The sequence below is a fragment of the Vigna umbellata genome, chromosome 3 (assembly GCF_029865625.1).
Source record: "Vigna umbellata cultivar VRB3 chromosome 3, Vumbellata_1.0, whole genome shotgun sequence".
NCBI classification, from domain to species: Eukaryota; Viridiplantae; Streptophyta; class Magnoliopsida; order Fabales; family Fabaceae; genus Vigna; species Vigna umbellata.
The window spans coordinates 47451674-47463072 of NC_142167.1; the positions used below are offsets into that span (position 1 = coordinate 47451674).

Here is an 11399-nt window from a genome sequence, read left to right on the forward strand (position 1 = left end):
ATGAAATTGATACCTACTTTTACACTTGAAAATATAACAAAAATGTTATTAGGTGTTATTAACTATACATGAGTTTCTTCGACATGATATACAAATCATGATTTGCATCTTATCATAAAATTCATTTATGCCTTAACATGATTGAGACTAATGACAATTAAAAGTTTCAGCTTGATCTAATTGGTTGCCTGAAAAGTTTATAAATATAAATTGAGCTAAGAAAAAAAGTGCAACTTAAATTAAACCAAACATTTTCTAATCTTACTCATTTAGTCAAATTAAACTATAATCTATTTGAAAAACCAAGTTAACTCAACACACTTTTTTATTTTATTAATAAGACATGATTGGTCGTGTTAATATAAATAATAACAATAACATTAATGTGAGTGAGAGTAGTCTCTAAATAAAAACTTATAATAAGACAAAAATTAAAAATTTCATAACATGTTAAAACTTTCTTATTGCTTTAATTTTTTAATAGTGACTACGTTCATGAAAAGCTTTAAATATATTTATAATAATATTGATCACTTATCTAAAAATTAGTTAAATAAATCAATTTAAAAATCACACAATTAACCTTTTAATTTTGTTTATCTATCACAATTACAATAATCCATTAAACCTAATTTTTCTTATATTCTGAATAAATTATTTTTTATCAAACAAACTGTTAGACCTAAACGTCAAAGGTGATTTAAAATATATCTCAAACTTACCTATGTGGCTTATTGAAATGGGTTGAAATTTTCATTTGGTTTAATCCTTTTCGACATCCCTATTTATGTACGAATGTCTCAATTGGGTCCTTGTTTTCTAAAGTGTATCAAAATGGTCCTTAATTTTGAAAATTGATATCAATTGAGTCCTATCTGTTAAGTTGGCTGGACGGCGTTAAAAAAATTGATGAGTGGATGCTGAGATGACGAACGAACGCTCATCTACCAGCGAACGAACGCTCGTCTACCAGAGAACGAACGCTCGTCGACCTCTTACTGCTGGACGACCGTTCGTTCGGTGGTCGACGAGCGTTCGTTCGTTGATGGACGAGCGTTCGTTCGTCATCTCAGCATCCACTCATCAATTTTTTTAACGCCGTCCAGCCAACTTAACGGAAAGGACTCAATTGATATCAATTTTCAAAATTAAGGACCATTTTGATACACTTTAGAAAACAAGGATCCAATTGAGACATTCGTACATAAATAGGGATGTCGAAAAGAATTAAACCTTTTCATTTTTACAAATACAGGTATGTCCAAAATACATTTGTCTTAATTTTTGAAGCCAATATTAAATACATATGTCTAATTAAAACAGATTTAAATCTACATAATTTACTCTTTTTATAACACCATTGATAAAAACCATATACTGTAAGTACAGCATCACCAGCATAAAGTACAAGGATGGACCATAGAAAAATGGTCAACACCTACCAAAAGAAAAAGTGATAATTAGATAGCAGCCTCGTGCGCGAGCCTCCGTATCCCACCAACCCATTTGGCAACAAAACAATTATTATAAGACATTTATACAGCGAGAAAAATGAAAGAGGATATTACACAATGTTAAACGAGATATGATTTAAATTTAATCACATAAGAAATTCATGTCACTTTCTATCAAAATCCTTATTAATAAGTCTTTAACTTTATATAATGTTCTTTTTTTTCATTTTTATTCAACATAAAACTTGTATTTTCCAATAAGATTTTACTATACTTTTTTAGTTTTTTAAACTTTTATTCAATACAACAATAAAGTTCGCTGTTAATATTTTCAAAATATTTAAGTTTTATATTATATTAACATATTTTAGTCAAAGAGTTTGATCAGCCGAAATTTGAAACTTATATTCCAACATTGAAGATGACGATTATGTCTATATAAACATGAGAAAATTAAAGAAAGTAGAAAAGAACTAAACAGCATAGAGAATGGGTTGTAACTCGAAAGAGAGTGAAATTCCCTTGGAAGTGGAAAAGGAGGATGATGCATACCGTTCTGCTGTGTTGCTGTGTTTCAGCAGAGTCCTCCCTGCAATTCTAAACGCTGCTATAGACATAAATCTGTTCGATGTCATAGCAAAGGCAAAGAGTTCTTCCGATGACTCAAGTTTTTCTGCTTCTGAGATTGCTTCTTTGCTTCCAAATCAGCACCCACAATTGGCTAATAGGCTTGAAAGAATGTTGCCACTCTTGGTCAGTTACTCTCTTTTACGTTGCTCTATTCGCACCGATCAAGATGGTGAGAGAAAAAGAGTTTATGCTCTCACACCAGTTGGACACTACTTTGCTTATGATCATCAAGGAATCTCTCTCGCTCCACTCTCAACCTTACTTCATCGCGGATTTCATGACCTTTGGTAATCAATACTTTAATTTAACCTCTAATTTCTCTCTTTAATGTTCATTTAATCTCTAATCCAACAATTGACTTGTATTGTTTAAGGATTCATTTGCCTTTATATTTATATTAAGATACAAAGTTCACAAGATTAAGTGGTACATCAATATTGTAAATCTACGATTCTCATAAAAATAGAAAGCTAAGTATTTTACAGGAAGAAGACCTGTATATCATTAGTTTAAAGTTTTAACATCATTGTTTTAAAATTTTGGTTAAAAGTGGTGTAAGTACTTTATGTTTCAGGTATGAGTTCGAGTATCTCCACACAGTACACATTCATGCTTTTACTCTAATTTAGATTAGGTAATCCTATATGTCTTTAGTCAAAGTTCTTCATTGCTTGCAATTCAAACTGTCTGAAATACTTGTCAAAGACACTCTGATGTTTACGTCAATAATTAAATTGATAGAAGATCACAACAAAGACTCAAATTTGCAATAAATGAATTTATCTAGCTCCTTACCTTTGACATCTATTTATGGTTTTTTATATGAGCTTAGAGTAGTGAACCTTAATCATGGTCCAATCATGGCCGGTTAAGTAATACTTACCAGTAATCTTGATTTATGATAGTGTTTAGGTATGTTTACTTATAGGGACGTCTGTCTGGTCTATAACCATATTCGACCGGCCAGTCTTCACATTGCCTATCTGGATTCTCTGGGTTTAAACCTATGTGGCCTATCGTTTCCTTCTGGTGGTCTCTTCCGCTTAGTTCTATTCATGTAGCCATCTGGTCGTATAATACACTTTGTATAAATTGGACTCATATTAGTGTTGTGTCTTTTTTTAATCTTCCATTGGAAGACTCGCAACTAAGTAGTAATTATCATACTTCTGTCTTTTGAATAATTAAGTTACAACCAGTTTTCATGAATTAAACCTGTTGTAGTATTTTCGTCATGACTTTTCATAAGCTTTAACGTTGTTTGTGCTCTTAATAGGAAGGATGCAAAAGGAGCATTTCTAGACCCTAATTGCAGTAACCATTTTGAAAGTGTCTTTGGAATGCTGTCATATCAATATATGGAGAAAGATGCAGAGTTGAATCAAATGTTCTACAAAGCAATGGCTCATGCTGGTCCAATAGAAGTGAAAAGAGTACTCAAAGTATATAAAGGATTTGAGGGATTGTCAACACTGGTTGATGTAGGAGGTGGAGTAGGAGAGACCCTGAAACTTATTCTCTCTGCATACCCTTCAATCAAAGGAATTAACTTTGATTTACCTCAGATGATTCAAGATGCACCTCCTCATCCAGGTACATTATTTATACTAATTTCTCTTGCTCTATGTATAAAGAGGTTACAAATATTTTATAAGTTAGAGAAAATTTTCAATCAGCAAGCTAACACTCATTCTGCATGAAGGTGTGGAGCATGTGGGAGGAGATATGTTTGAAAGTGTTCCAAGTGGGGATGCCATTTTAGTGAAGGTTGGTGCATTACATAGAATTTAATTTTGTATTTCGAAAAGTTCAATATACTATGTAAAATTTGTAATTGTTGGGAATCCAAGTATAAATCATCTCACATTGAATAAAAATAAGAAAGTAGAGTAGAATATAAAGATGAAAGACTCGTTAACTTATTGTCTTAAGGTTTTTGGTACAGAGTGGTGTCAGTTCTTAGGTTCAGATGTGATTGGTATTTGTGTCTCCAAGGGAATCTCTTCCTCCGTTGATCTCATTTTTTTTCTTTGGTTTTGGTCATTTCAGTCTATATGTCACAACTGGGGAGATGAAGATTGTATAAAATTTTTAAGAAACTGTCACAAAGCTTTGCCACCACATGGGAAAGTGATTGTTTTGGACTATATAATTCCAGAGGTTCCCAATTCAAGTGATGCATCTAAACATAGTACTATTGTGGACAATCACATGCTTTTAGCACATGGAGGGAGGGAAAGAACTGAGACTGAATTTGAGAACCTGTGCAAGAGCTCTGGCTTTTTCAAGTTTCGTGTTGCATGTAATGACATATCAGCTACTGTGGGAGTGATGGAGTTCTACAAGTAGAGTTTTTCAGTAATTTTTTTTTTATGCAGAATAGAGTTTTGGATCAGAAATTAGTATACGTAAGCAATCTTGAATAAGAAAGTTCTGGAAAAGTTATTGTAGCAATTTAATAAAGTGACATGTAATGTTTGACTGGTAAAAATTGATCAGAATTACAACTATATGTTAATCGTGTTATTGATAAAAAAACCTATAGCATAATGTTACTAAACAATATTTACCTTTTTAACACGTGAAAAATTACTGATTTTAAGTTGTCCAACAAATTTTACTAATATATTGTGTGACAATCTTATTCATTTTTTAAATAAATGTGTTTTTTTTTATAATTTGATTTAAAAGATAAACATTATTTATCTTTAAGAAATAAGAAATTAAAGTACATGATAAGAAATAATACTTTAAAAGTAAAAACAAGTTTAGAATTGAGAAATTGAAACTCATGATTTATCTTTTATGATTAGGTTTAAATATAATTTTATTTTATATATTCAAACCTAATTTTTATGTTTAATAAGAAAACCACATCATGTAACATCATATTCTTAGCATGTTACACTAATAAAACAATTTTTTTTCAAACTATATAGACATAATATTAATACAGTTATAAAAAATAATCATAATAATAAATATATTTAAAACAACAAAAGATAAATATTAAAAGATCAAGAAAAAAACTTTATTGTATCACCGTCTTCCACTAGAGATGTTTCAACATATATATCTCATTTGCTTATACCAATAAGGTGATCATCGAAAAAGAAACAAACATAAACACAAGAAACACAAAGAAATAACAGGATAAGCTAATGTACAAAAGAGTTTTCATAAACAATTAAATCATCTAGATACACATAAAGTAAGCTAGCTGAAAATATAAATCGTACCAAGACACCTAATAACATGTTAAATTTCATCACACAACTTTCACACATTCATACATGAAATCAAACTTTTCTAGACTCATTTATCTGAATATGTGCACTTGAGTCAGTTTCGTGAACCCATACACTTGTGGTGGTAATAGACCACTCTACCGAGCTACCACTCACAAGATTAATCCTTATCATGGTCATAAGAACCTTGAGATTTTCCTTATGTCAGGACCTCATGTCACGCTCACTAACTAACCATTCTCCTCTACATGAGCATGGAAGATTATAGTAGAGTTACGGATAGCTTCAAATGATAAAATAATCCTTACCTTAATGCATACAATGCTCATATCCATTAACAATCTTATCATCATGACAATATCATACATCCCATGCACATTTGTCCATAAATCTATCAACCATTCTCACCAAAACTTCATAAACTAGCTATCATTTTAACATCCTATCAATACAAGTGTAAGTGTAGACTCTAGGGTTGAGAATTCAAATAAGGATGGCAAAAAAATGTGTAATAGAGGATATGTATAAGGTAAAATCTCTAATATATGGATACCTTTAATAAGTAATAGGTATGATAATTTTTATTACCTTATTGATAGGATGATACATAGTATCAACTTGTGAACACTCATTACCTTATAATTATTGATACTGAATTTTATTTGAGTATTTTAAGAAAAAAGGGAGATAGAAAAAATTATTAGTGAGAGAAATATTAATCGTTATTTAGCATTTGATTTTATATATTTAATTTTTTTTATTAAACTTATGAAAATGGAGTTAATTTAAAAAAGAGAAACTTTTTAAAACTTATATGTAGTATCTTTTTAAAACGTGAGTAATAAAACATATCTTTGTAGATGGATAGGTAATAAGTAAAGAACATATCTTTGAATTGGAGAAAAAGAAAAGAACCAATTGTTAGCTGTATTAAAGAAAAAGGTATATAAGGTTGTTAGAGTGTTTCGAAAGTGTGGTTTTATTCTGTTGTGTTGCGTGTTGGAGTGATTCAAGCAATGCATTACTTTCATCTCTCTATCTCGAGCTATCAAGAAATTCTAATCCTTTTCTTTGCAATGGAAGAAGCTCTACTTATCATCTCTTTCTCTTCATCTTTCTCTTTCTCTTTCTACACTAACTCACCAATTCTCCTATCTCTCACTTCAAGCAGGTAATGTAAACTTATCTATCTTTCCTCATTTTCACTTCCATCATTATAAATTTAATAAATTCTATGTTTTATGAGATGCATATTACTAAAATTACCTATTATCTTACATTTTTAGTTTCAACAATTCTCCTACTATGATTAAGACAACAAAACTTATATCCCTTTGATTATTTTCATTTTGGGTAATCAATGAAAGATCTATTGATTATTCTTACATCTACTTTCTGTTCTTGCAGATTTTAAATCTTAATTTCTGTTTGACACCCCAAACGTTAGGGTGTCTTATAGTGGTTGTCCTATCAATTCACAATTAAAAAGGTATGTTAAGAATCACTTTACTAGAAATCTTGTTTAACAAATACATGGTTATTTTTCAAAGCATGCATCTATGACTATTTTTCAAAGCTTGCATCCATAAAAGCATGGTTATAGAAAAATTACTTAACATACTTCAAAATATAAACCATTCAAATTCATCTTACGTAAAGTATCATAAAAAATTCCAGTACCAATGAGATGATTGTGCTTAAAGAAGTTAAAATATCCATTAACCAAATTAAAAGAGTATATAGTAACATCAATTTTAGATTATATATAAACTAAATAGCCTATACCTAAATGATAATGAGTTCAAAATAAGCTGCACAAGGAAGTTCTCATTCATACCTATTTCCAATGCCTTAAGTCTTACTATAATGTTTAGGTTTTTTTTTCATAGCCGCTAGGGTCAATAATAATATGATTTGTTCATTCCAATAAGAGAAATTATGCCCATTAAACATTGACACAAATGTTACACGAAAATTCGTTACATTAGAATCGATACTTCATAATGAAATTTCACATAAACATTGACTAATAAAATACATAATTTACTCGTAACAATCAAACCACAATTAACGTATATTGGCATTCTCCTTTAAGTGATACATAACATACCACACATAACATTATGATGCTAATTATAATATGTATTAGTTAGAATCACATACTGCATTTGGATATATAAGTAAAAGTAATGAACATATAAAATTGTGTACAATTATATTCATTACTTATAAAATAAAATAATAAACCCTTGAGTGATCTGTAAATGTCTTTTATTAATGAATTTCAATATACATATAAACTAATACACATATAGTGTAGCATCTTTTATTTCATGAATAATTTACATAAATATCATTAATTTGGAACAACATAAACATAAAACCTTTGTCTCCTTTGGCGACTGACAAATTCATCTTACATTTAATTTCAAACAAATATAATACCCACTAGCACTTTCATATATATATATATATATATATATATATATATATATATATATATATATATATATTTGTTTAATTTTTTTCTCATGTAAAAAAGAAACTATTTCATTAAAACACTAAAAAAAACATAGGATAAAATTTATTGGCTTTTAAATACAACACCAGAATGGGATCTTAAAATTACATAATTCTCATCTATATTAAATGAGGGTATGTATACCTTTCTCCATGAGAAATTAGCCTTTAGTGTTCTAAAGATTCAATGAGAGATGAATAAGTGTCAGCCTTTTTCTCTTTAATAGATTGTTCTTCAATGCAGTGTTATGGAGATTCAATTTGATGGATGTAGGACAAAGAAACTTTTACATACTTATAAACGTTCTCGGTCAGAGGGTTACTCCCTACACCACCCCACATTGTTCCATGCACCACCACATTATTTTTAAATTCCAAAACTATCTTTTATATTTTAAAATATCCTACACCCCACTTCTTTGCTTAGACGGATGTCGACATCCGTTTAAGAAAAAATTCTTAAATGGATGTGCCACATCCTTTAACGAACGTACCACAACCGTTGAGGTCTTTTTTTTTAGTTTTTAGTTTTTTAATTTATTGTATTTTAAATTAATATATAAATATCATTTAAATTTTTTAATATTATTAATTAATTATTTATAAATTAATTTTATTTTATTTAATAAAATAATAATTATTAATTTAATTTATGTATTATTATTTAAATAATAATTAAAATATTTTTTAAAAAATTATTAAAACGGATGTGCCAGTTAACCAATGTGGCGACATCCGTTGAAGTTTTTTTTTTAGTTTTTAGTTTTTTAATTTATTATATTTTAAACTAATATAAATATTATTTAATTTTTTAAAAATTATTACTTAATTATTTATAAATTAATTTTATTTTATTTAATAAAATAATAATTATTAATTTAATTTATGTATTATTATTTAAATAATAATTAAGAAATTTTTTAAAAATCTATTAAACGATGTGCCACATCATGTGGTCACATCCGTTGAAGATTTCCTTTTTTTTACTTTTTAGTTTTTAATTTATTATATTTTAAATTAATATAAATATTATTTAATTTTTTAAAATTATTACTTAATTATTTAAATTAAATTCATTTAATTTAATAAAATAACTATTATTAATTTAATTTATGTATTATTATTTAAATAATAATTAAAACATTTTTGAAAGATTTATTAAATGAATGTGCTATATCCGCCGTTAACAGATGTGATCACATCCATTGAAGATTTCTTTTTCTTTTTAAATAAAAGCAATAAACTAAAATATAAAATATGTAAAAGGATGTCAACATCCCCGTTGAAGGTGAAACGGATGTTGATATCCGTTTTATAGCAAGAGCAAAATAGATATGGAGTGGTGGAAGGAGCATGTGGTGGTAGTGGAGAGAGCAACAGTCCCTCAGTCATCATTAGAAAATTGCTCCTTATTAGTCCAATTATTGGTTTGCCTTTACTTATTAATTTATTTACTTATTGACTATTTAATTATAATAAGTTATGTACACGGGACATAAAACCTCACTTATACCATATTATAAATGAATATGATACATGTTGTTAAGGTAGTGTCGAATCGAGTGCATAAATGGGGATTGATAGTGGAAAATATAATAGACCCAAGTAATCTTGCAATGATATACTTTTGGTATCATATTATATATGATAGTGAAATATAGATCTAACTCAACTCTATATATTATATTTTGTTAGTTTGACATACTAATTTATTAAATTTATTGATATATAACAGAATGCGAAAAATGCCACCTTAGTAAGAGAAAATTAATATTGATGAACGAAATAGAGGAAAAAATTATTTTATAGTCTAATAAAAAAAACTATAAGGAATTAAAGTGAAGTTTTCTATTTGAAAGAAAAAAATTGAAAATTAAATTATGGATAGGAAATAAAGTAACAAGCGTTGAAGACATGAAAGTAAGTGTGGAATTCTTCTTACTCACGAGGTCAATCTCTTCATGCATATAATAACTTGATTTATAGAATTCTCTATAACAATTAACATTTTACAGAATTACATATTTTTTGTTCATTTCCTATTTACAATTTTTTTCTAAATTTGATACGATTTAAAAGCGTTTCTATAAATATAAACAAATATCAACAAAATTAAACTTAAAAAAAATGTAATGTTAATTTTGTATATAATGCATGTTTCAGTTCAAATTTTGATCATATATATTTTGCACTCTGTTGACTTTCTGGCAAGTGTACCAAATCGTTCTAAGTAATAAAACCGGTAAGACCGGATATCGTTTCCCAAGAGACTCGTGTCACCAAACAATCGTATAATTTCCAACTAACTTAGACTAGTACGGATTGTGCCCTGCATACACTAGAGACAACAATACTAGAGCACCAAGTTATCCAAAAATAAAAGAAAACAAAAATTATTCACAGTAAAAAGAATATAAGAATAAAGCCTAAGTTGGTTAGAAACACACAAAAGTATAGTTTTAACCACGAATCCCCGGCAACGGCGCCAAAAACTTGTTGACTTTCTGGCAAGTGTACCAAATCGTTCTAAGTAATAAAACCGGTAAGACCGGATATCGTTTCCCAAGAGACTCGTGTCACCAAACAATCGTATAATTTCCAACTAACTTAGACTAAAGAATGCTTCATAATTTGTGTTTTTGTGCAATTAAAGTAAACATGAAACATAATTGATAAAAGTGATCTTAGATACTCAAACACTTGGAAATGGAAAGATTAGAAATGATATGGAATGGTATTGTTGGGGTATGATTTCACCTACTTCACTCTTATGTATAGAAAATCACTTCCTCTTCATTAATATGCCAATGTCAATCTACTAAATTACTCAAACTCAATCCCTTGGTAGAGAAAGCCTAGACTTCCTTATTAGGCTCCAATCCCTTGGAAAACCTAACAATTATTTCTGCATTAAGAATTGAGATCTAAGACAACCAAAGGTCCTAGCTCTATCCCTAGATACTATTTCCTTTAGGTGTTTAATCCAAGTCCAGATTTACCCAACATTTCCCAATATCAAGCAAACCCTAAAATCATATAATGGGTAGCTATTTCACAACAAACATTAAGAAAAGGAATTTAACACTAACAATCAATGAAAGAGGCATAAATTCATTCAAAACATAGTATTTTACATAAGATTTCAGTGGCTACATCAATCCCCTAACAATAATGAAACTAGCTCTCCATGAATGGAGAGCTCAAGCTTACAACAACGGTGAAAATGGAAGAAGGAGGAAGACCCAAGGTTGAAGAAGGACTGTTCCCACAGCTCCTAGCTTGCCTCCAAGAGCTCCAATTGAGAGAAAACGTGTCTGGGCAGCCAAAATTCCCAAAGCCCTTCACGTTTCTAGGTTAAATAAGTTGTCTGCCACATCAGTAAAAATCGCGCCCGGTGCCCCCTGTGTTTCACGCCCGGGCGCGAGACTCTCTGGAAAAATCGCGCCCGGCGCCCTTTCTCGCGCCCGGGCGCGAACCTCTCTGGAAAAGTCACGCCCGGGCGCGAACCTCTCTGGAAAAGTCACGCCCGGGCGCCCCTTTTCTCACG

General features: G+C 29.6%; 1 protein-coding gene across 1 annotated transcript; it reads left to right on the forward strand.

Annotated features, from left to right (window-relative positions):
- Positions 1-1932: 1932 nt before the first annotated feature.
- LOC148202760 (isoliquiritigenin 2'-O-methyltransferase-like) lies at positions 1933-4616 on the forward strand. Its single transcript, XM_088110709.1, has 4 exons — positions 1933-2371; positions 3361-3677; positions 3787-3851; positions 4134-4616. Exons 1-4 carry the CDS (start codon positions 1944-1946, stop codon positions 4431-4433), a joined length of 1110 nt encoding a protein of 369 aa, XP_087966835.1. The 5' UTR covers positions 1933-1943; the 3' UTR covers positions 4434-4616.
- The last annotated feature ends 6783 nt before the right edge of the window (positions 4617-11399 follow it).

Coding starts and splice junctions, on each gene's coding strand:
- LOC148202760 (XM_088110709.1), top strand. CDS start 1,944: ATGGGTTGTAACTCGAAAGAGAGTGAAATTCCCTTGGAAGTGGAAAAG. Junction 2,372..3,360: donor CGCGGATTTCATGACCTTTG/GTAATCAATACT, acceptor TGCTCTTAATAG/GAAGGATGCAAAAGGAGCAT. Junction 3,852..4,133: donor GGGATGCCATTTTAGTGAAG/GTTGGTGCATTA, acceptor TGGTCATTTCAG/TCTATATGTCACAACTGGGG.